This window comes from Chlorocebus sabaeus, chromosome 3 (assembly GCF_047675955.1).
Source record: "Chlorocebus sabaeus isolate Y175 chromosome 3, mChlSab1.0.hap1, whole genome shotgun sequence".
Taxonomy (NCBI): Eukaryota; Metazoa; Chordata; class Mammalia; order Primates; family Cercopithecidae; genus Chlorocebus; species Chlorocebus sabaeus.
In genome coordinates, this window is record NC_132906.1 from 29,657,741 (window position 1) to 29,685,510 (window position 27,770).

At 34.4% G+C, this 27,770-nt stretch overlaps 1 protein-coding gene across 8 annotated transcripts in view; it reads right to left on the reverse strand.

The window, feature by feature from the left end:
• INTS6 (integrator complex subunit 6) overlaps positions 1 to 27,770 on the reverse strand; it is a 200,408-nt gene that overhangs the window by 169,897 nt on the left and 2,741 nt on the right. For all 8 annotated transcript variants that reach the window (XR_012092585.1, XR_005236459.2, XR_005236458.2 and 5 more), the window contains exon 4: positions 6,644 to 6,733. Coding sequence is in view for 2 of the 8 variants with exons in the window: in XM_037986669.2 (XP_037842597.1) it covers positions 6,644 to 6,733 (90 nt within the window). In the remaining 6 variants the exon portion in view is untranslated. The remainder of the gene's footprint in view (positions 1 to 6,643; positions 6,734 to 27,770) is intronic.

Here is a 27,770-nt window from a genome sequence, read left to right on the forward strand (position 1 = left end):
TGGGTGGGTGTGTGTAATGCTAATTACATGGACCTCTCTCCTCATATATGGGGTCTAAGGAGAGTCCTCAATACAGCACACTGTAAGCAGTAACTGCAGATTGACTGCAGTCAGCACAGAAGTTAATTTTTGGGGGCTATTCAATAACCTATTCTAAAATACCAAGCAAATTAGAAATTATCCTATTAAAAATATTCACAGAAGGCCAGTTCCATATCCCTTGGAAACCCATTCCCAAATTTAACAATTCTAAAGGTCAATAATTATTTTTATCCTAAAAAAATACTTTTTGATGGCCTTCTAAGTCAAAAACATTTCTAACTTTCTAACCTGTTTTGTTAAAAGTTGTTCATTTTCACATGCTTTGTGTAGCTTAAAAAAAATTGTGGTTAGATTGTGTTCTAAAACTATAGTTTCTAAATTTGACTGTACATCAGAATCACATGGGCTACTCTGAAAATACAGATTCCCAGGTCCTTCCCAGATCAACTGAAACAAAATTTCCAGAATAAGAACAAAGGCATGTGTATTTTATAAGGCACAACAGGTGATTTTGATGCAGCCATTTCAAAACTACTGTTCTAAATACCACAGTACTTTATATATATAAGAGCTAGGAATTGGATAATAGAAACATCTCTAAATAAAATTTTCTTACATATGTAGAATCTCTTTTTGCTTACTGGTTCTGACAGGCTAATAAACACAGGGTGAAATTGCTTCACCCTCTGAATAAAAACTATTTTGATGTATCTTAACAAGGAATTCTAGAAAGCAGATTAGTTACTGTAGCCATACAGCTTTGTTAGAATGATCAACCATCATTTCTTTTAAATTTCTCCATTGTTGTGTTTGTCTAGAAGTACTCAAAGAGTCTTTCTTACTACACAATCTTGAAGAAAAGCATATCAATAAGAGTACTGCAAATGTAAATTGCTGAAAATATACTATAATATTAAATTGAAATATTTCATCAACTTCTTTATGCATTATTATAATTACATATTTTTAAACTACTAATAATTGCAGATGTATATATTCCTATAACATACCAACAGTAATAAATCCAGGGGTTGAGAGAACAGGGCCAAAAATATGAGTAGAAAAAGAAATACAAATAATCTACATTCAACATATTCTTATTAAATGTTTTTAGAAAGATGAATTGACAGAGACTAACATATACAGCAGTGTTATGCATATATTTAGAACATCTGAATCCCAAATCAGTAAGACTAGAGCTAATCTTCAGATTGTTACTGAGTCCCTAGCAATATCACTGTGAAGAGGCTACTACAGGATAAACATGAAAATTTCAACACATGTAAACACAGATAAAATGTTTGATATTTTCTATCACATCACTATGGCATCCCTCAAAATTCCTTACAGATCTTTTTAAAAAAGAGAAAGTTCTCCAAAATTCTAAGTGTCTTGGAAAAACCAACTATTTTAAATATATGTTTAAAAGTCTTTACGCAATGAAATCAGAGTTTTGATACCCTTTGGCAGATATTTTTAGTGATTTTAGTGAATAAAAACCCATTTACACTGCCTAGAATGATTCGTATGTCAAAGAATGGTGGACTTTTGAATCAATTTTTGAGAACCGACAAGTTGGAACAGAAGACCCCAATCTCCAGCCATTTGAATACACAGCTGAGACTACTCATTCTCTTTCTATGAAGACATGCCCTTCTGAATATCTATCCCATGAAGTTGTAAAAGTAGTTGTCCTAGTTAGGCTTAAAAAAGCAGGGACAGCTAATAAGAAAGTAAAACTCTTCCCAACAGATTACTTTGGCTGCAAATATCTTCTCTCAATGTTAGCCTCCACGGCAATCATAACGTTGGTAATGAGATGCAGAAGAACTCATCAGCATATAGAAATCTCAATATTTGAAAGACAATACTACTATTAGCACTTTCAAGGAAGAGAAAAATAACTGCTACACTATCCTGGAATGTCATTCATCGCTAAGAAAGTACTGGCAGGATTTCTTCTGGGCTCCTTTATTGAGCAATATTCGTTAGCCATGTGTTCCTGGAATCATAGTACAGAATAGTTTTCCATTGCAAAGCAGTACTAGAGCGGATTATCTGCAGATATCAGAAGAAAATCCTTTTCAATAACTCTAATTATAATTTGTTGATTCTACCAAAACATCTGATATATATATCAGTTATATAACATGACAAACAGTACTGAGTATCTGGACACAGGTATGTTTATCAACATCAAAGGTAACTACTAAGGAAATAAGTAATATAGTTTTCTCATGTTTCAGAATTCAAAGTCCTATCTAACACACTCCTCATAAGTGAAAATGCTGCAAACAACCAGTTTTATCAAATAGTTGCATTAAAAGAAAGGCCAAATATATACACATAAAATTCAATCCAAGCAATCATCAAAAATCCTAGACAGTTATCCAAAAATACTACACTAGAAACACATTCATGACACCTCAGACAATGGCTTGGACTTTGATTAAATGAGGCCCAAAGATATAACTAAAATCATAAATTAATGTAAAATGATCATATACAGCTCAAGATTTTCATTCATAATATAGCTATTACTTTTCTTTCCTAATTCATAACACATTGCTAAGTGACGAGCTGTCCCAGAGAACAGTATTCCTACATTTTTCTGACAAACAAGGTGTAAGAAATTGGTTCATTTGGGCCTATATATACTTAGCCAGGTCAAGAGACAACAGGGCACCACATTTTTCCTACAGTTACAAAAACTATTTTCTAGGCTCAAAACAACTTTACACTGAGCTTCTTCCTAAAATTCACAGATATAAGGTAGAAGCCACACCCTATGCCAAATCATTCGTAAGATCCTTGAATTCAGTCATTCAAAAATGAAATTATACTATAAAAATTCACATTATACAAGATTTGACACACTAAAGGTAATATTAACCCTTCCCCTGCTTTAGTACTCCCATGCACTTAGTATGTATCCCTATTTTATCATTCATAAAACCATTTAATAGGTGATTTCCCCCATAATACTGTGAACTTAAATATTAAGAACCAGATACGTCCTGTTTATCTTTGTTATCCTCATTGCCTAGAAATGCTCTGGTCATAATAGTTTTTCATGGAACACTGAATAAGAACAGAATACCAAAAAGACACTTATATAGAAAACTGAAGTAGACAAATAAAAAAATCAGGTAAATAGAAGGTAAATTTTAAGAACACACAAAATTAGAATCAAGCAAAAAGGCAGTAGCCATATCAGGAAGAAAGCACTGGTCTGGAGGTGCTGGAATGTCTTTGGAATTGATAAATTCTAATCTAGATTTTGGCAGTAACAAATGTTATAACCTAAGCAACTCACTCCGACTCCCTGGATCTCAATTTCCTCATTTGTAAAATATAAGACTAAATGAGTTCTATATTTCCTCAGATGACATAAGGATGATTTTAAAGAAGCAAGAACATTTACTCCTGACAAACAGCACCAACAGAACAGATATAATATACAATGTTGGATGACATGACTCTTAAGCAAAGGATATCATACAGGTGGAATATACAACTCGATAACAAGTAACAGGTCATACTAACAGCAGCCACAAGCCAACCAAGATTAAGTACACACATCTCTAATGTGGAAATTAATGACACATTCACACACTGAATAAATCTAAAAAAGAATCAAGTTCTGCCAGAGGCAAAGGTTGAGAGATGTGAAAAGACAGAGATACAAAGGCAAAATTGTTATTCCCTAGTAGGAACCAGAATACAGATTACATCTAGCATTCATGCACATGCACAATACACACACACAAGAACAATATAAAAAGCATCTTTATGCTTTTCTATGAATTGAAAAGCTCCTTAACACAAATCACATAATTATTTAGGCTACACTATTTCACAACATCTCACAACATTTAGCAAAAATTAATCTAGGATAACTTTCTCTTTGCTCCAACAAGACAGTCTTGTTGGTACATTAAGAAAACGTGCAGGGGATCAAAGACATTCCTAACCTCAATGGCCTATGTTCCTTCCAACTTCAAAATAATTTACTTTTGCTTTGAAACAAATGCACCTTCCACCTCAGATAATAAGTTGCAATGGTAATCAGTTTGGAACTTGATGACTACCAGATTCAATACACCAATGTTTATAATCAATACTTTTTAAAAATATAGGCTCTGTTGTCGATACTATGCTAGAATTGTAAAAGATAAAAGAGAACTAAAAGGTATGATCTCTGCCCACAGAAAAATCTTTCTAACCTTACTAGCAAGGTAGTTTCAGGTTATTATAAACACATTGCCCTATTTTTTCAAAATCCTTCCCAAGGAAGACATAGGAAGAAAGGTGAGCAATTCCAATACACATGTATATTTCCAGATATTTTTAAGCTAGAAGAGGTCCCCACAAAACAAATTTTACAAACAAAACAGATCCAAACATATGGAAACAAAATACATGCCCCCTAAAGGGCATTTCTACAAAGGCAGTAGACAGTACCTCAAATTGATCACCTCACACATAATACTTTACAACAGAAAACAGAAATGACTTCTCAATCAAAATCATTAAGGATAAAACAAACATTCAAAAGACTTCTAATTTATTAATATGTAAAGTTGAATGAAATGGTTAACTATTATGGGTCCTATTAAGAAGAAAAATTAATTTAAGAGCTTCAAATTTAAAATGACTTTCTTTTTTTTTTTTTTGAGACGGAGTCTCACTCTGTTGCCCAGGCTGGAGTGCAGTGGCACAATCTCAGTTCACTGCAACCTGTGCCTCCCAGGTTCAAGTGATTCTCCTGCCTTAGCCTGCTGAGTAGATGGGATTACAGGCGCGCGCCACCATACTCAGCTAATTTTTTTGTATTTTTGGTAGAGACGGGGTTTCACCATGTTGGTCAGGCTGGACTCGAACTCCTGACCTCATGATCTGCCCACCTCAGCCTCCCAAAGTGCTGGGATTAGAGGCGTGAGCCACCACGCCCAGCTAAAATGACATTTTTACATTTTTATTGCTTGCTTTTTATATAATCCACATCTACCTGTTTCTGAAAGCAGCAGGACCATAATTAGCTGTACATGTCAACTAATCTAAGAAATCCCAAAAACCCATCAAGTTCAGCTATGGAGCATTCCAAGGCCACTAATTATATATAGACTATAAATTATTTAATCATGGATTATAATCTACCTAAATATTTCAGCTCTATCTCCATGAATTACATCCTAAATTAACTTTAATATCAACTGTTCAAATAAAACAATTTTAGCTCTTTTCCCCCAAATAAGAGCAGAGAAATACGTTTCTTTAGTGGTTCCAATGGCTCATGAAAGAACAATACTATGTACTTTTCTTTACAGCCTACTAAGTACTTTCATATACATTATTTGAGACTTCAAATAACCCATAACCCTAGGAAGTAAGGCAAATGTTATTCTCTTTATTTCATGGAGAAGGATAGAGGTTAGGAAGTTAGGTCACTGGTACAAAGTTTACTGCTAGAAAGTAGTTAAACAAAGACTAGGACCCACATGCCCTGACTCCATGTCCAATTTATATTTCACAATGTCACACAAATAAAATAATTCTAAAAGCTACTGAACTTAAAATGTATAGTTTTCCTGCGTAATTAAACCCTTATAAGTATCATGGGAATTAAGATACTAAAGCACATGCAAACCATAAAGTGCCATCGAAACAATCACCTTTATCAGCCCATGTTAAAGAGCAGTTCAAATACTATAGTAAAAACACCTTAAAATTAAAAAAATCTATTATATTCATTATACCACACCACACACAACTCTGCATAACGAATGTTGGTGCAGAATAGATAAGGTTAGCTATAAATTTTTTATACAGCTGGGTGCAGTGGCTCATGCCTGTAATCCCAACACTTTGAGAGGTCAACGCGGGTGGATCTTGAGGTCAGGAGTTCGAGACCAGCCAGGCCAACATGGCAAGGCCCCATCTCTACTAAAAATACAAAAATTAGCCGGACATGGTGGCTCATGCCTGTAATCCCAGTTACGCACAAGAATCGCTTGAACTCGGGAAGTGGAGGCTGCAGTGAGCCGAGATTGTGCCATTGTACTCTAGCCGGGGCAACAGAGTGAGACTCTGTCTCAAAAAAAAAAATTTTTTTTTAATAATACATTTGACTTAGAGAAAACAAAAATGTCCAAAAACCTTACTTTTCCTAGTCTTAACACCTATTCTCGGCTTTGCTATACTCTAGCCAAGGAGTTTCCACAGTCGTTGGACTGCCAACGACAATCCACTGAAATATAGGGAGAAATTATTAGAATGCTGTTACCCTTTTTTTAAATCTGAAAAAACAAAGGAATTCATTGTACTATTTATGATACAGACTGACACTGTCACCCTCACATAACTCATAAATACACATGCAAACGGGGTGTGGGTACGCTCAAACATTTATCATAGAAGAGATTCTTATTCAAGAAAATAGGAACACTGCTACAAACAAAGATGGGCCATAGGAGACAGATGACTCTAAACTGCATCAAATAATCAACAAGAGAACCTATTAAAGGTGTTCAATATCCTACACAAATAAAGGATTGTTCAACTGCATTTGCGTAATCCATGTAACATAAGCACAACTTACCTCATCCTGGACTCCACTGGTGGTAGTCAACTTGCTCCCATCAGTAATTGTGATAATTATTGCTGGCTCCAAGAAAAAAGGGTTTCTTCCCTAAAGTCAAAAAACACATTGATCATACAAAGGTTTAGACTTTGGCTTAAAAAGTAAAAAGTCAATTCTCAGAACAGCATATATACGATCTCCCTTTCTAGTTTCATTTTACATGTGGTATATACCTGTTTGTACGTTTTAAGAAAAGATATAGAAGGACACATAAACTAAACAGTGATTAACCCCGAGAAAGAGGGATTAGGTAAAGAAAAAGATGGATTTTTCACTTCTTTATAAATTTGTGTATTGCTTTCATTTTTAGAGGGAATATATTTATGTAACTAAGAGTATTTAATTTGTTAAAAGGGATCCTAGTAGTTCAATTCTAATAATTTGATTTTTGTAGGTATTATAAATTACAATAAAAAAAGAACATTTCCTGAGAAACTTTCTTAAAAAGGAAGGCAAGACAGTAGGTGAATATTACCATAAGGTATGCATATAATCAAAATGTCTAAGCAAATAACTAGGTAAATGGTTTGAAAGATTTTAAGAGCTAGTTCTATGGAAATAGTAGGGCTACTCTAAACTTGGCAAAAGTTTAACAGTACAAGATGAAAAGTTAAAATTCTAGATCCTTGAGGAATTGCCATACTGTTTTCCATAATGGTTGAACTAGTTTACAATCCCACCAACAGTGTAAAAGTGTTCCTATTTCTCCACATCCTCTCCAGCACCTGTTGTTTCCTGACTTTTTAATGATTGCCATTCTAACTGGTATGAGATGGTATCTCATTGTGGTTTTGATTTGCATTTCTCTGATGGCCAGTGATGATGAGCATTTTTTCATGTGTCTGTTGGCTGTATGAATGTCTTCTTTTGAGAAATGTCTGTACCATATGACCCAGCCATCCCATTACTGGGTATACACCCAAAGGATTATAAATCATGCTGCTATAAAGACACATGCACACGTATGTTTATTGTGGCACTATTCACAATAGCAAAGACTTGGAATCAACCCAAATGTCCATCAGTGACAGACTGGATTAAGAAAATGTGGCACATATACACCATGGAATACTATGCAGCCATAAAAAAGGATGAGTTTGTGTCCTTTGTAGGGACATGGATGCAGCTGGAAACCATCATTCTTAGCAAACTATCACAAGAACAGAAAACTAAACACCGCATGTTCTCACTCATAGGTGGGAACTGAACAATGAGATCACTTGGACTTGGGAAGGGGAACATCACACACCAGGGCCTATCATGGGGAGGGGGGAAGGGGGAGGGATTGCATTGGGAGTTATTCCTCATGTAAATGACGAGTTGATGGGTGCTGACGAGTTGATGGGTGCAGAACACCAACATGGCACAAGTATACATATGTAACAAAACCTGCACGTTATGCACATGTACCCTAGAACTTAAAGTATAATAATAATAATAATAATAAATACAATAGGATCTTATATGTGTCTACCTACAAGGCTTTGTTTCTCTTTACTATAATATGCTGGAAATCATGGCAATAGCCAAACTAATTTCAACCATAAAATGTTCTAACCTGAGCAGTTAAAGAGGAAGGCCCCATCATTCAATGTCAATTCAGCCATATCTTGATTCTATAAATATATTTAGTTACGTTCACTTTTCCATGAGATTGATGTTACAATAAAATTGATATGAAGAAAAAAATTATTTAGATTGCTTAAAAAAAAAAAAAAAGAAAAGTTAAAATTAAAAATGGTTACCTAAAGAAAATGCTTGGAGAGAAAAGTACAAAAATAGTGGTAGCAAAAGCAATGGAACAGAGTAGCACGGGCTCTCAAATGCTCTACACAGAAGGTGAGATAACTTCAATAGCTTCCATTCAAATCTCTGGCCAACCCATTCTACTAGCACAATGATCAGTTCTAGGTGACATATCTGGTAAGGGACTAAGACAAACGTAAGCTTGCTTTTTACATACAAATAGCTCCCAATTGAGGGACTGACAGAACTAAGACCAAAGGATATAAATTTCAAGAGGGTAAACCTTGCATTTGAAATCAAAGGTATCAAATTCTCTGCCACTAACAGTACCAAGAATTGAATGAAGCTTTCTTGGATTAAATGTAGAACTGTGTATGACAATTTTTTAATGTGCATATGAGTCACCTGGAGATCTTAAAAACAAAATGCAGTTTCTGATTATATCTGGGATGAAGACTAAGATTCTTCATTTCTAACAAGACTGGCAGCTAGAAGACACTAATAGCGACAGACCATACTTAGAACAACAAAAATGTAGAAAAGTTATAAACATATAATATTCTATGGTTCTATAACCTTTCTAACTCTCAATTCCTATTATAATATATACATAACATTTGTCGAAAGAATTCAGTTAATTATATGATTATAACCTAATCATCCTAAAGTGGGAGTGGGGGAGATGTAATAGATCGTCTTGATCAAACCATTCAACTTGTGACACATGCACTTTTCTAACTGGTACCCAAGAAAAAAATGGTTCCAGGGGGAGGAAGATTCCTTTGGTTAAATAAACTTAAAATATGTTAGATATAATCTCTAGAAGATTCTAAATGCATAGCAGCATTAAAACGTCACAGGAGTCTTGCAGGGAGAAAACATGAATTAATTTATCCCTCCTTCTCTGTAATATTCATGTTAAATAGAACTCATTTTGGGGAATTATTATATTATATTGTCTCTCATACCATTCACCCCCAAAATATATAATAAATTCTAATAATATGTCTTCTCAGGCAATGATCATTCCCAACTCTTAGCTTTAATTGTTTATCCCTAAAGTAGAATGTTTTTCCTCTTCCCTCCTCAAAGCTACCCAACTCATACTTATTCCCTAAGGCCCCGTTTAAATCTTCGTATTTTCCACAAAGCCTTCACTGATTACTCTGGCCTTTAGTAATCACCTTTCCCTCTCCATATTCTAATAGTGGTAGTTTTCATACTTTAAATTAAATAAATAAGAAGGTAAAGAAAATGTTTCTATAAATAAAGTTAGAGTTGAGTGGTTTCATGGAGCACAGTTTGAATACCACTTCCCTTCAACATCCTCTCACCTTTTTGAATAATTTTTAATTTAAATATGAATTTAAATACGCACCATCTTACACAATGTGAATATACCTAACACTGCAGAACTATACCCTTAAAAATGGTTAAGACAGTAAATTTTGTTGTGTTTTTTACAATTAAAAAAAAATACACCATCTTGTATTGTTTGTTATTTTTTCATGTGTTTGAATATGCTGAAGGCAAAGAGTATGTCGTATTTCTTTCCACACCACTAAGCAGGCACTGGGCACAAAACAACTTATTCACTGACTCACTGATTATAGCTTAATACAAATCGGCCTGGGTTCACAGAACCATTTACAATTACTCAAACTTCAACAAGATTCAAAAAATGTATGTTACCTTTACCTCAATATAAATATGTACTCCCCAAACTCAATGCATAACAACTCATGAATTTGCTGGGCTACTAGGGTATAAAAAGGAGCACTATCTCCCTCTTGTGTCTTTCAGTCATCCACTATCTACTCATTCACACTGGCCATTCAAAGATTTATTGAGTGATTACTATATATCAGGTATTGTATTAACTGTATGATGCACAATCTCTACTCTCATACATAATAAACATATGTACATATGACAATAAATCTCTCTCTTTGTCTCTACCGGTAGTATTTTAGCTCAAAAATTGCCTACGGGAGATAAAAAAACCAAGAGGTCCTAATAGCTTCGAAACTATTTTATCTTGCTTCCACCCTTAAGCTAAACTACTTCTGTTGACTTGTTGCCTTTCAAAAACAAATCAGCAAAGCTCCAAAAGCCACCACAGCATGGATCCAATACTTGTAGTAGGGTCTTCTATATCACTTCTACACTTTAACATAAAACAAAAACAAAAACATAAAACGCGGTGGCTCCTGCCTGTAATCCCAGCACTCTGGGAGGCCAAAGCACACGGATCACTTGACGTCAGGACGGCAAGACCAGCCTGGGCAACACCATGAAACCTTGTCTCCGTCAAAAAATACAAAAATTAGCCAGGTGTGGTGACACATGCCTGTAGCACCCAGCTACTCAGGAGGCCGAAGCAGGAGAATCCCTTGAACCCAGGAGGCGGAGGTTGCAATGAGTCAAGATCGTGCCACCGCGCTCCAGCCTGGGCGACAGAGTGAGACTCCGTCTCAAAAAAAAAAAATTAGACTTTCTGACCAAAAATCTGACACCCATTCACTTTTATTCCTGTATAAGCACAGAGAATTAGTCATACTTCTAATTAAAGAAAAATAATCTACCATGTAGCAGACTCATATAAATGACGACATCTACCCGAAAGGTAGTACTTTTTAAAGCCCCATAATATCTACAAAATCAAGTTAAAATATATTAAAACTTGACAGAAAGTCTGAGTTATTAAATTTAATTAAGCTAAATTCAAACACTAAAACCAAAGTTATTTTTTCTTAGACAACACAACAAAGCTTTTAGTTGAAACTTGACTAGTCTTATACAAAATACTCTCCAGAGGCTACCCTTAAACGGGCCTGAAATTACCATAATAACAGTAACATTACTGTTATTATATTGTCTTGATAATAACAATAAAGCACTTATCTCATCTGACCCTAAAAAACCTTAGTGAGGTAAAATATTCAGGGAGATTAAATGATATAACTCAAGGTGGCCTAGATGGTAAGTGGCAAAGCCAGAACCTTATTAAGATGTTCTAATTCTAAAATCCACATGGTCTTTCTGCACCATCTGGAGGTCCTACTGGCAGCTGCTAAATTCTCTTGGACATAATTCCATACCAACCTGGATTGTGCCATATTTACCCAACAAGGAATGGTGTTACAATCAGATTATTTTGTTTTTAATATATTCTTTCTGCAATAAAAATAACTATAGTAAGATTATTCCTTTACTTGGTAGATTCCTGTGATTCTGTAATTACTTAGCCATCAATTTATGTATAAAATCAATGTATCCTCCCCCAACACAAACACACTGAAACAAAACACTATATATAACAATGTTTACTTTTAAAAACGATATAACTTCAACTTTCAGAGAGTATACACACAAACACAAGATAAAATAGTAAGTTCTGTAGTGACTTTAAATTTTGGAAAAGTCAGATAAAGATCAAACATAGAAAAGAAAAAAGAAAAATACAATCATCCTCACTGTACCAACTATCCCCTGCCATGCCCAAGATTCTTTCCTCTCTAAGATTAAAGAGCTTAGTCAAGAATCACACTAAGAAAAGCAATAATCAGTTACTATAAAAATTAGAATAATGATTAAATGAATGTAATTTATACACATAAGGTTTTATTATTTCTTCAGGAAAAATGTATCCCCATCTCTATTATATAAACGTTTGACATTAACAAATTTATTTAAGCATGAATCTCTAAATCACTAGCAGAAAGTGAACATGTAGCTCCAAGAAAGTTTTCTTATATACTATTTTACACTGTTACTCGCTGCATAATGCCATCTTTTTCTGTCAATATTGTTTACCCAGCAAATTAAAAAACAGTTTTAGTTGTCTGCCAGTACTGTAAGATTTTTGTCATGTTTTACAAAAAAATAAAGTTTTAATACCTCCAAAGTCTAAAAGAGAGTTACAACTTAATTACTGCAATATAATGTTATTCACTATCTGGTGTCAAGCCTATGCAATTTAATAATTCCCAAATCCTTATACTTAAGAGCAATTATTTTACATTGTTATTCCTAAGTATGTTTATAAAGTCACTCAGCTGGGAGACAATCCTTTAGAATTTATGCAATATTCACCTTGGCCATAAAGTTATAAATAGCTTTTATCATAATTACAATAAGATATATTTTAAAAAAAACAACGACAAAAAAAAACCCAAAAAACCTAAGCTCTGCTACAACAAAGACAGCCAGTAGAGGGACTAAAACTTTACTTTTGCTATTAGCAGAAAAAATTCACATGTTTTACTCTCAGAGCAGTGGTTCCTGTCATAAAGAAATCCAAACATATCACTAGAAAATACAATGCAAAATATGTTCTAGCTCTAGGGCTACTTACTAATGGGAGTCAATCTTTTTGTCATTAAAAATTTTTCATTTTAATTTTGGTCAAAAAACTCAAGTAAGAGTTCTGCCACAGGATAATATAAAGCAAAACCTTTTACTTCACTTAAAATTTCCTATTACAGTTCCCTCAACAACCAATTACCATGGTGTTAAATTACTCAGTTAAAGCATAAAAATCTCAATAAGAAAATTTAAAGAATATAATTAACATAAACAGATATTATCTATTAGAACCTATGTTATTTTTGAAAGAAAATGCTTTTGAAATGTTACAAATTATTTTGAAAAAAAAATTTGAAAATATTAAAAAAAGGTAATTTCCTCCAAATATAAACTAACCTGATCTCAAGAAAAGAATTATTTTCACTTACCTAAGAAACTGAAAAATGTAGTGGAGGAGCGGCATAGGAATGTTACCATACCCTTAAACAGGTCATAAAATCTTCTGATGTGCTAATCATGTTTGTCAAGTCAATAATTCATTGTCATTAATACTGTTAATTTTTTTAAAGGTGGAAGAGGTTCATTAAATTATGGCGATAAATACACTAACTGGGTAATAACATACTACAAACAAAATAGAATTACTTAAGTCAATAAAGGCCTGACGGGCTTACATTTAAATCAATATTCCAAGGCCAGAATTACAAATTTTATGTTTGTTTTAGATTTCAGTAAGATTATTACTTTTATTGTTAAAATCTCAAGTAGTGTAGTATGAGTCTTTTGATGTCAAACTCTAAAATATTCATCTTAAGACATTAACACTTGTAAAATAATACCTTTGACCACATAAAAAAGATCTCTGAAGGATACATTAGAAACTGGTTAGCAATGATTGCCTCCATAGAAAAGAAGTAAACAACTGTGTGACTTTTTATAATACTTCAACTTTTTTTAACCATGTGCATTTATTATACGTTCAAAACAAATACTCTTCAAAATTAAAGTGTTTAGTAGTCTAAAATAAAACCTGCTAGTATATGAAACTCTGGTAACAGAATACATTAAGGTCTACAGTTACACCAAAACATGTTAGAATTCCACAGTATAAGAAATATATTTTTAGTTTCAAGTAACTCCGTTACACGAGTGTGTTCCAATACAATTCCTTTATTCAACCACATAATTTCTTATGTTAAAAATACAACAGCATTAAAAACAGATGGAATACTACTACTTGAACAAAAGTAGGGGGGAATTCCATACATTTGTTTTAATGTAATGACTAAGGAACTCCATCCTGGAATTTGATTTAATAATAGACTGAAGAGTAATAATGTAAGAAATCATAAGTCACCATAAAAACTGCAGAATTACTAGAGTTTGACTTTGTAAAAAAAAAAATTAACATTAGGGAAATTCAATAATTGATAGGACTAAGTATAACTGCAAAAGACAGTAACATAAACTCACTATATCTGAAATATTAATAATTTGGCAGAATTTGAGTTTTATACTTGAACTGGAATCTAAAGTTTGAATAAAATTAACAAACTGGTCTGGGGAATACCTAAAAAGTAGTGCCAGGCAAATAGTGTTTATGCTGGCATATAAGGAGTAATTAAGCTATCAGAAATATAACTTTATTTAATAAATAGTAATATTATAAGAATCTAACACATACATTACATGAACTGGGGCCAGGCACGGTGGCTCACACCTGTAATCCTAGCACTTTGGGAGGCCAAGGTGGGAGGACTGCTTGAGGCCAAGATTTCAGGATGAACTGGATAATAACAACTTGGGAAAATTTTGTTCTAGTGAAGCATGTAATAAAAATCATGTTAGAAATATGCTTTTTTTAAAAAAAAAGTATACATAAAAGCCAAGATGTAAACATATTTTCAAAAGATAGGTGAATGGAGTTATACAGCAATAATGGTAAAATTTTATTTGACCTTAAAGAAATCTGTCTAGTCTCTCATGATTAATCACCTCCTTGGGTTGTTGACTGCCACAAAATCTACAGATACCACCTTTGTAAAAGTCTGGTTAAATCCCATCTTGAACTCAGCACTGAATTCAATTTTAAACACTATCACAAGCAGACCCTGAATGTAGGGCAAAGAAGCAGATGAAAACCATTCCGGTTACTTCCTTCTAAACATCACACTACAAATATGGTCTCAAAAAATAAAAATAAAAAATCAATTTCCACACACAACTGTCCTACAAAAGAAGATGGCATTCTATGACAGCCTTCTACATAGATACCTTAAAAGACTACAACTGAAAATGAACAACTGCCTAATAAGTGTTTCAGATCAGAAAAGTTAGCAATAAAGCATTAAATTTTAAAAAGAAAAAAAATTCATGATAAGCACTTGGAAAACTCTGACAGTATATTGTTTCCCATATGCTATGGCTGAAGGCCAGTCTGAAAATAATCGGTAAGGCATAAGATGAGGCCAGGCGTGATGGTTCACACCTGTAATCGAAAACTCTGGGAGGCTGAGGCAGGAGGATCACTTGAGGTCAGGAGTTCCAGACCAGCCTGGCCAACATGGTGAAACCTTGTCTCTACTAAAAACACAAAAATTAGTCAGGTGTGGTAGCACCTGCCTGTAATCCCAGCTACTGGGAAGGCTGAGGCACAATAATTGTTTGAACCTGAAAGGCAGAGATTACAGTGAGCCAAGATCATGCCACTGCACTCTAGCCTAGGCGATAGAGCGAGACTGTGTCTCAAAAATAATAACAACAAAAAAAAGACATAATGTGAAATTAGTTTTAAGGGGCCCTGGTTTGTAAAAAACGTGGATTTTTTGTTTTCAAGGAAAGAAATGGTACTAACCCAACTTCGCTAAGATTTTTTAGGAGGAAACAAATTTCTCTAAATCCATTACACAAGTATATGTACGTGAGTAAAAGTTTTTAAGAATCCATTCTTGCTAGATTCTGACTGAAACATGTATTGATGCTTGTGCTAAACACCTTCCCATGTGTTTGTAGATTTAAAATTTTCAAAGCAGATAACATTTTCAGGAAACAAAATAATCTTACTACATAATACTTGTGCTTATCATTCAAAAAAATGTTTTATAAGCCTTCCTAACTATACATACAAATCCACCAATAGTTTTACCTTAGAAATGCACTTCATGAAGCAGCAGATGTCACATATGGATGACTGCACAGATTGCGACATGTTTTAGAATGTTACTATAGCTCATTAAAATGGAAACTTTAAGAACATGGCAAGATAATCATTTGTTACGTTAAGATTTCTATTCACGATAATCTCATTTGTGATTAGATACTACCCATTCTGAATTAACAATAAAATTTAGAATAAAGACCTTCTATTCTTTCTACTACCTATTTAGGCCTGATTTTGTGGGTGCAATCTCTTGGTTTTCCTTTCTAACTTATTGGTTTAAGAAATGTGATTGCACAGAATTCAAAATTTTACATTCATTATTTCATTATCTGCCAAAGTATGTAAATGAGCAAGATAGTTCACAACTCAGAAATTACCAGAGGACACCAAGACATCATTTTGCTAATTCCTGATAATCCAAAAGTAATGTACCTTGTCATTATCTTGCAACATCACCGTCACTTGCAGCCTAACCTTTCACACTACATATTCAACTATCTTCAATTCCTTATTTAAAAGAGATTGTTTTCAATTATTTCAGAATAATTCTGCTATTAGATGTTTCCAGTGTTGAAACCCCAGAATAACCATAAGACTGTTGTTGTTTCCTAGTACGTAACAAGGTTCACTCACTTTAAGACAAAGTTTTACTCTAACACACCAGCATCAATCCTGTCATTTCCTAGCTACAAATTGCATCACCTAATAGTACTACAATTACTTTTTCTCACATATTCAGAACTGTTTTCATGTCCATAATAAAGTTTTATAGAAAATATAATCCTTCCAAGGACCTTCACTAGGAGTGGGCAAAACTAATAGAAGGAAGATGTCAAAATGTCACAGATAAAACAGGCAATAAAAACAGGTATGTAAAGGCTCGAATAATTTTTGATAGGACTAATCACTAGACTGACATAAATTTGTCTGTTGGTTACAACTAATCCTCTTAACTGTGAGATTTTTTAAGTTATAGTACTTTTCATGTACAATTATCTCTTTAAAAAAAATCTTCATAGAAAAAAATCCTTCCTAGGCCTATCCTATTAGGTCTTTTCCTACATAAATCTACACAACAAATAAAATGAATTATACATTTTACACTTGACATTTCTTCTGGAGAAAAGCACCTCCCCTACACCCCCATCCCAACCATCACCAGTGTGAATTCTAAAATATACAAAGTCCTAGAAATAAACTCTAAATTTTCTTAATGAAGTTTAAAACCTTTCTTGCTCTGAAAATTACTTTAGCTAGAAAAACTGGACAGTTACTTAAGTCTTCTCATGATGGATGTACAGTAACACACCACATAACATTTTGGTCAATGACAGGCCACCACATGCATGACAGTGGTCCTGTAGGATTATAACACAGCTGAAAAATTCCTATCACTTCCTGACATCTTAATGATCCTGACCCTGTGTGAGCCTAGGATAATGAGTGAGTCTTAGTTTTTAACAAAGGTCGGGCGCGGTGGCTCACGCCTGTAATCCTAGCACTTTGGGAGGCAGAGGCAGGCGGATCATGAGGTCAGGAGATCGAGGCCATCCTGGCTAACATAATGAAACCCGTATCTACTAAAAATACAAAAAAAAAAAAACAAAAAACAAAAAAAACTAGCCGGGTGTGGTGGCAGGCACCTATGGTCCCAGCTACTTAGGAGGCTGAGGCGGGAGAATGGCGTGAACCCAGGAGGCGGAGCTTGCAGTGAGCAGAGATGGCGCCACTGCACTGCAGCCTGGGTGACAGAGCAAGACTCTGTCTCAAAAAAAAAAAAAAAAAAAAGTTTTTTTTTTTAAAAAACAAAAATTAAAAAAATAGAAAAACACAGAAGGATACAAGTATTTTTTACAGCTGTGTTTGTATCTTAACTCTTACTAAAAAAGGTTAAAAAATTTTTAAACTTTAAAAGTTTATAAAGTTACAGTAAGCTAAGGTTAATTTATTATTGCAGAGAGAAAATTTTCCTTAATAAATTTAGTGTAGCCTAAGTGTACAGTAAGTCTACAGCAGTGTACTGTTCCAGGCCTTCACTTCATTCACCACAAACTCACTCACCCACCCAGAGCAACTGCCAGTGTGCAAGCTACGTTCATGGTAAGTGCCCTATCCAGGTATACCATTTTTAAATCTTTCATACCATATTTCTACTGTATTTGTCAATGTTTATATCTGTTCAGAGACATGAATGCTTGCAAGTGTTAAAAACTGCCTACAGCAATCAGTACAGTTACATGCTATACGGGTAGATGTATAGCCTAGGAGCAATGGGTCATACACCATATAACCTAGGTATATAGTTGTCTATCCCATCTAGGTTTCTGTAGGTATACTCTATGATGTTCCCACAACAGATCTGCCTAATGGTGCAGTTCTCAGAACATATCTCCATTGTTAAGCGATACATGACTATATGATGGGTTATGGAACAACCTTAATTCTGTTTTTGTCAAAAGTTTCAGACTAAAAAGCTTTTATCCTGTTCAGTGTTTACCATAATATTGGAGATGATGGTCATCATCATAAATGAGCTCCTACCATGTGCCTCGCAGGCACTTTTGCGAGATGATTAACAAATATTACTTCGAATCCTCACAAAATTTAAGGGTTGGTATAATCACAATTCTATGGATGAGAAACTTGATGCTCAGAGAGGTTAAGGGACTTTTCAATACAATACAAGCTAGTGAGTGACAGAACGAGCCACAGTCAGTTCTAATACAGCAGTTCTTTCCATATCACCATGCTCCTTGTTCTGAAAAAAGCAACATTAAAAAAACCTCTAGTACCCCATAATTTTAATTTTTAAAATTCAAGAGAAAATTCATAAAAATGATTAATAGGTTGTATTACAATAATAAATTATGTTGTACATCCCTTAATCTTTATCACAATTCCGCAAGATAGGTCTTTTCATTCTATTTGTCTAGTGGGGAAAGTGAGGCTGAGAGGTTATATGACTTGTCAGGTCATGAATGGAATGGAAATTCGTAAGTGGATCTGGTCTTATTTTTCTGAATCTTAAGACATAATGCTTAGAAATTTTCGAAACTACCTAAAGTTAAATGAAAATATGGTAGTTAATTCATTAAAAAACTCTCCAGGAAAAAAGTTATAAATGTAACCCTAATACTAGTTGGCATACTACATTGGAAAAATCGACTAATGAACAAGGTTAATAGCCCTATATTAACTAGCTACACATCAGAAACTTAAACTAAGAAGCACAAAATCAAAAAGTGCCATTAAATACGTATGTATATTATTAGAATCTAGGCCTTAATTACAGTATAAAATCCTGTCAACTATCCCTTATGTCCCCAGGTCTCCCCTCACTTTTTTTATTTTTATTATTTTTGAGACAGAGTCCCACTCTGTCACCCAAGCTGGAGTGCAGTGGCACAATCTTGGCTCACAGCAACCTCCACCTCCTAGGTTCAAGCGACTCTCCTGCCTCAACCACCTAAGTAGCTGGGATTGCAGGAATGCACCACCATGCCTGGCTAATTTTTGTGTTTTGGGTACAGATGGGGTTTCACTAGGTTGGCCAGGCTGGACTCGAATTCCTGGCCTCTAGTGATCCTCCCTCCTCAACCTCCCAAAGTGCTGAGATTACAGGTGTGAGCCACAGGGACAGCCCCTCCTATGTTTCTGACCATGAATTTTTTTTTTTTTTTTTGGAGATGGAGTTTTGTTCTTGTCACCCAGGCTGGAGTGCAATGGTACAATCTCAGCTCACTGCAACCTTCGCCTCCTGGGTTCAAGCGATTCTCCTGCCTCAGCTTCCTGAGGGTGCCTGTAGCTGGGATTACAGGCACCCGCCACCATGCCTGGCTAATTTTTGTATTTTTAGTAGAGACAGTGTTTCACCACTTTGGCCAGGCTGGTCTCGAACATCTGACCTCAGGTGATCCACCTGCCTCAACCTCCCAAAGTGCTGGGATTACTAGGCATGAGCCAACGCATCTGGCCATTGATCATGATCTTCACTCTGCATTGTCTCCTAACCTGCAAATGGTTCTGGGTTCTCAGTAAACTTTTATTCTTCAGATGCCACTAAGAAGTCTTCCCTGGTTTATTCCCTAGATCGGGGTCCCCAACCCCCGGACCCTATTAGGAATGGGCAGCACAGCAGGTGAGCAATGGGCAAGTGAGCATTACCATTTGGGCTCTGCCTCCTGTTAGATCAGCAGCAGCATTAGATTCTTATAGAAGCACAAACCCTACTGTGAACTGTGCATGCAAGGGGTCTAGGTTATGCGCTCCTGTGAGACTCTAATGCCTGATGACCTGAGGTGGAAAAGTTTCATCTGAAACCATCCCAACCACCTCTACCAATCCATCGAAAAACTGTCTTTCACAAAACCAGCCTGGTGCCAAAAAGGCTGGGGACGGCTGCCCTAAATTCATTTACTTTCTGCCAAACAAAGGGAGGAAGGAATCCAACTAAAGTTAATTTTGTAACAAACAGTATTTAGATAGAATGTTACAAGAAAGACTAAATGTAACAGAGACAAAATGAGAAGTGTAACTTTCAAACAAGAACTGAAAGAAATCATACTGCATTATAGAACTATAGACAAAACTGAAGAAAGCAAATCAGATCCACTGGTTATACATTTAAATAAAATGTTATTAAATAATATACAAATCCTTAATAAAATTTGCATAACTGTTCTATCACCAATTACAATTTTTTAAAATATTTCATAAATGTGTAGAAATTAAGCCTCTTAACCTTTCTAGGCCTTTTCTTTACCTACAAAATGAGGAAAATTGAGTAAACTTCTAAAATAATTTCCATTGTAAAGCCCTATGAAAATAATCATAATAAAACTACTGACAGTAATTAAAACTTGTCAGTAGATACAAATGTTCAATTTTTTTAAGAGTGTATATTTTAAAATTCACTAAGTTTCACACTTCAGATTTGTGTATTTAAATTACATCTCAGTAAAAATGTTAGAGAAAGATCAGAAAATACAAACCAAAACAAAATTCTTTTAAAAATTAGTATTTTGTTTAAAGTCTGGCAACCATGGCAAACTTTGATAGACTAATAGTAAGACTAAACAAATATAAAGTTTATATGAGGGAATTACTTCTTTAAGTTGAGTACAATGGCAAGAGCCTGCAGTCCCAGCTCCTCCAAAGGCTATGGTGGGAAGACTGCTTAAGCCCAGGAGTTCAAGACCAGCCTAGGTAACAGAGAGAGACTTTGTATCTAAAAATTTTTTAAATTAAAAAGCCCCAAAAAACAAGAAAAGTCCACCAGGACTAATTGTAGAGTATAAATCTGAGTCAAGGTTATCATAGCCAAAAATCATATATTTGAGAAACATTTATATATTTGAGAAACATTTCAAATTATAAAATATTATATAATCTCTTTGGAGAAATTTGACATGAACATGACTAAACAAGACTAAATAATCCTTTTAACTAATTTTGACCACAAATGACCTTAATTCAAAATACATAAGTTCAATTCTGTCAAATATTAGATTTGTTCCTGATCTTTTAATTTCCAGCTGTATATAATTTAATACATAATTATCGACATTCTCCTATATCTAAAGAAAGTAAAACGCTCTTTAAAGGAGAAGTAGAATCTATTATTTGGTTTTTTGTTTGTTTTTTTGTTTTGAGACAGCCTATTGCCCAAGCTGGAGTGCAGTGACACCATCTCAGCTCACTGCAATCTCCACCTCCAGGGTTCAAGTGATTCTCCAACTGGGAAAGTCCCGAATAGCTAGGACTACGAGCACATGCCACCACACCCAGCTAATTTTTTTTTTTTTTTCCCCAGTAGAGACAGGGTTTCACCACATTGTCTAGGCTGGTCTCAAACTCCTGACCTCAAGTGATCCATCTGCCTTAGCCTCCCAAAGTGCTGGGATTACAGGTGTGAACCATGGCACCCAGCCTATTTTTGACTTTTGCATTTAAGATTTGTTTCAAACAATTTCTAATTAAGAATGCAATAATGGCCGGGCGCGCTGGCTCATGCCTGTAAATCCCAGCCCTCTGGGAAGCCGACGTGGGCGGATCACCTGAGGTCAGGAGTTTGAGACCAGCTTGGCCAACATGGCGAAACCCCGTCTCTGCTAAAAATACATAAAAATTAGCTGGGGGTGGTGGTGGGAGCCTGTAATCCCAGCTACTCATGAGGCTAAAGCAGGAGAATTGCTTGAACCTGGGAGGCAGAGGTTGCAGCGAGCCAAGATTACGCCATTGCAGTCCAGCCTGGGTAACAAGAGTGAAACGCCACCTAAAGAAAAAAAAAAGGTGGCAGTAACGTCCTTAGGATAGTTCATTTTTCTTTTCCTTTTTTTTTTTTTTTTTTAGTTCATGACTGGAGAATTTTTTTCTTTTACAAAACAGATTTAGAGTATAAAATTCTGAAGAAACATTGTAGCAAATACTTTGAAAGAAAATAAAATCTGGGTTTGGGGATATTCCTTTCCATTTAAATTATAGCACCATTAAATTAATGCTCTATAGGAAATAAATCATATTCATTTTGTACTACTTTGAGCTCAGTTAAATCTTATTAAAACATCCCTTGATTTACCCAACAGATGTGCTCCTAAAAGGTTCCCTGCAAATCAAACTTGTGTAAATCTCATCTAAAACGCACTAGGGGGAGCTCCCTATTTGAAAGAATCCTAAAGCATGCTTTTTTCACTTAAGTATTCTTGCAAAAGAATAACTTTCTGACTTATCTGCTAAATCATTTAAATTGTTTTCATTTAACACTTCTTTAAAAACACCATCCTATGCTTATTAAATGCCACTGAGACAACTTTGGCCAAGTTATATTACTTTTCTTTCACAGCTGCTTTTCTGGGATATAATACAAAGCTCAAGTCAAAATATACACTTCATGATACTAACAGATTTTTAAAGCAAGTAATAATCAGCTTTAAAGATTTTTATAATTTTAATTTCAAATTTAAAGCTGAAAAAAATAGAAAATGAGGTAAATAACTAATCTTTTGGGGGAAAAGGATGCTTTTGTCTAGTGAGCACATCCTAATTTTTAAAGTACATTTTAAATATATCATCCCATTTAAATCTCTCATCAATTCTATATTAAAGGTACAATGGCTTCATTATTGCCAACTTGGAATAAGCAGCAGCAGAGGCTCAAAATAGTAATGTGAATGCTCAATGTTACATAATAATTCAATGGCAAGGCCAAGATTGGGATTCCAATTTTCACATTTCCAGCCATTGCTCTTCTTTTACACAATAAAGATGGGGAAAAAACATTTAAGCAAGTTTGACAGGAGAGTGCCCTCTCCACCAACGATAATTATTGAGGTTCAAAAGTTTAGGGATTTGCAGAGACCATTCAACGGGGAAAGGGCAGTCTCTTCAACATATGGTGGAGGACACCGGATATCCACACGCAAAAGAATGAAGTTGGACCCTTACCTTATACCATATACAAAAATTAATTCAAAATAGATTAAAGACCTAAACAGAAGATCTAAAGCTATAAAACTCTTAAAACACAGGAGAAAAGCTTCAGTGACATTGGATTTAGCAATGATTTTGTGGAAGACACCAAAGGTACAGGCAATAAAAGTAAAAATACATAAATTGGACCATATAAAAATTAAAAACTTTGTGTATTGAAGAAACAACAGAGTGAAAAAGCAAACTACATAATGGGAGAAAATATTTGCAAATCATATATCTGATACGGGATTAATATCCAGAAAATATAAAGAAATCCTAAAACTCAACAACAAAAAACAATTTTAAAATGGGCAAAGGACTTGTCTTCAAAGACGGTGTACAAATGGCCAACAAGCGTATGTTGATGCTTAACATAAATAATTAGGGAAATGTAAATAAAAACCACAGTGAGATACAACCTCACACCCATTAGGATGGCTAACGTCAAAGAAAAATAGAAAATTGTGTTAGTGAAGATATATAGAAAGTGTAACCTTTGTGCACTGTTGGTAGGAATGTAAAATGGTACAACTGCTATAAAAAACGGTATGGTACTTCCTCAAAAAATTTAAAATAGAATTACAATATGATCCAGTAATTTCATTTCAGGGTATATATCCAAAAGAACTACGAGCAGGATCTCAAAAAGTTATTTACACACACATGTTCATTGCAGCATTATTCACAACAGCCAAGAAGTGGAAGCAACCCAAGTGACTATCAAGGGATATGTGGACAAGCAAAACGTGGTACATACAATAGAGTATTATTCAGCCTTAAAAAAGATGAAAATCCTGACATGCTAAAACATAAATGAATGTTGAGAACATTATGATAAGTGAAATGAGCCTGTCTAAAAAGGCAAATACTGTACGATTTCACTTAACTGTGATATCCAGAGTAGACAAATTCATAAAAACAGAAATTAGAATAGAGGTTTCCAGGGACTGGGAGTTACTCGACACAGAGTTTCAATTTTGCAAGATAAAAAAGTTCTGGATATTGGTTGCACAGCAATATGAATATACTTAACACTACTGAACTGCACACTTAAAAATGGTTAAGATGGTAAATTTTGTCAGGTGTTTCTTACCACAACTTAAAAAAAATTTTTAATTAAAGGAATTAAAAAATTTACAAAATACCATTCATCATTGTGTTTCCAGTTTATATTCAACACAGCAGTATTTCAGGTATAGTAATTAACTGACTTTCATTTGAAAAGATGTCTATAGCTTAATAAATATCAAACTCTTATTCATATATTTGTTGATAATCTAAGAGAAACCAAACACCTAAATGGAAATGGAGTTCTCACTACTTCACCTGCCAGCCTTCAAAGCCTGTATTTCACACCATCTATTAAATGGGTACTATTTAGGTAAAGGAAAAAAAAGTAGTATTAGAACTATAACTGTATTATCTCCTAAGTTTACAAAGTAGACCTTTATGCTCAAAAATAAAATTCTTTAAAATTCTTTTCCCCGAGAATCATTAAATTTGACATTGTCTGAAAGTCACCATTTTTCAATGAGGTAAACATTCACCACAGAAACTCCTGAAAAAATTAAGCACATATTTTATCTCCTTTTAAGATATCTGTCAAGGATTGTCTTCACCAAGGGCATATAGTAGGAAAGGTGCCATTCTAACTTCTGGAACTATTTAATTAGTACTAGTATACTTCAGGTAGCGGGGGTGTGGAGTCAGGTCAGTAACAAAAATGGACTTACAGGCCAGAGTAAGATTTATTGGCTAATCTTAACTCACCTAATTTACTGAAAAAAAGACAATGTTGAAAATACTGGACTGCGCACTGTGGCTCACACCTGTAATCCTAGCACTCTGGGAGGCCAAGGCAGGCGGATCACCTGAGTTCAGGAGTTCGAGACCAGCCTGACCAGAAACTCAGTCTCCACTAAAAATTCAAAATTAACTAGACATGGTGGCTCAAGCCTGTAATCTCAGCTGCTCAGGAGGCTGAAGCACGAGAATGGCTTGAACCTGGGAGGAGGAGGCTGCGGTGAGCCGAGATCACGCCATTGTACTCCATTATCGGCAACAAGAGAGAAACTCTGTCTCAAAAAATATACATATATATATTGATGGAAAACAGGATGACCTGTAACAATATGAAAATTAACTCATCTACATATAAAACTTTAATCAGATCTCTCATTTTATACATTTCCTAATTTTAGATATTAAGGCTGGTTCAGACTTTCAGCAGCTCTCAAAGGATCAGCGTTATTTGAAACTCTGTTGAACACATGTGAAAAAATTATGTATCAAATTTATCTGCAATTATATGCAATTTAATAAAGTACTGCTATAAAGGAAAAGATTGACTAAAGGCTACGCATTGTTCCATTACTGTAGAAATATCAGTAAATGGTACTGATTATCAAAATTAAATATTTATAAGAACATCTATAGGCATGGAATTTTTTAGTAGGATATCCAAAGTGCTTGAGGAAAACATTCACTAAGAACCATTCTTTTTTCTCAGCTACTTTAACCTTACTAATGCCCTGCAAATTCTGACAGCATCCTAGCTAATAATTCAAAGATGTTTTATCTGTAGGTATGTTAACTAACAAATGCAATATAGGTTTAATAGTCTTGTAATTAGTTATGAAAAATCATATATGTGCATATATGTGGCAGAATGGTGGATATCTATATAAATATACAAACATATATATATTAACCCATAGACATTTAAGAAAGTAACTCAGAACATTAAAGTTTTTAGATATTCTATAAAATACATATGTTCTATCTTCCACCTAATCTTTTCTCATTTCCTTCAACTACTAACATTACATACAAGTAGTACTGTGAACGCCACAGATCCTAGTATAGAGCAGGAAAGGGGAAATACTTATGTAAAAACATTGAAGTTACAAAATAAAAGTATTCCACAGAAAACAGGCAGATACAAAGTACTTTTACAAAGAAGAAAACACATGAACAATATTTAGTATTAAATATTTGAGACATCCAAAATTCCTAATCATTTATCCTTTTTGTGAACAGAAAACGTGAAATATTTAAATCAGATAGTTTTATGATGAAAAAAATCTTCTGGAAGAATGTTTTCTTCCAATTAAATACTCTTTACTCAAATTATCATTTTCGTTTGAAAACAGTGGCTTATTTTAAGGCTAGTGTCATTTTTAATGTGCCAATTCAAGACATAAGCAATAATATTATGCCTTGCAATCTTTGCTGATTCATCAAAATAAGTGAGAAGCATCATCTCTCCCTGTTGTTGAATAAATCCTAACATGCAAAAACATCCCAATCTCCAGGTTTTTCTCTTGGTCAAAGTGGTAACAGCACAGGACCACCTTTCCCTCAAAGTTTTTATAAGCCTTACAGATAAGAACTAAAGTGTTCCCTGGGGGCAGATATCAACTGGGAAAAGGAAAATACAAGTTTAAATTACAAATGTCCTCAGCCTCTCCATGACAAGCAGTTTTTTGAAGGAAGCAATCTAAGAAGTATTTGTGCTAGGTAGTAGGAGGTGAATGTGTCCAAATGCCTTGACCACTTATGAAATGTGATGCAGAAAAAGAGGAAACTAATAGTTCTGCCATAACACTAACAACATGACAACCAAATCAAGGTAACCAAATAATGGCAAGTTTTAAATACCTCTTTGAACTCAAAGAGGTAAAGATGAAAACTTTAAGCAATAAGACTGTGTTGCGCTACATATCACAAAGAAATATAAGAGAGAAAGAAATCTACTATTATTTTACAGAAACAAACCAAAAAGGTCATTGCAAATATACCTAAATTACTAAAAGTTGCAAAAATAAAAGCAGCAGAGATGGGAAAAACACAAAAGTATTAATGTAGTAAGAAAGTACATATTTACCTAATTAAACGATGGAAGTTCAATTTGGTAAGCTCACTCTGAATTTCAATGTATACTTTAAATGTTCTAGGACTAAATTCAGCTATTTCCAAAGATACTTAAGCACTGAAGTTATCCCTAAGGAGCTTAAAATTTCCTAAAACAGAAACAAGTTCATTTCCTTCAATAGGAAGCAAATAAACGTTGTAGTCACAGAAAGAATTTCCCTGAAATGGATGAAACTCACAAAACTAGGGACTGTGGGACTTGGGAAAAGAACACAACATATACCCAATATATAATTATAGGAATAGTGCTTTTCACTACAACGTAAGAATTGAGCTCCTTGGAAATAATATTCCTTTGTTACATGTAACATTATATGTTGTTCAGTATCTCTTATTTCCAGGGCAAAGATATCATAAAATGTTACAATGGACCACCTTGCATTATTCCTTAGTGAATTGTTGTTGATTTAAAGCTCCTCTCACCCTCAAATAGATGAAAGTAAGTGAAATAAAAGGACCTGTGGGGGT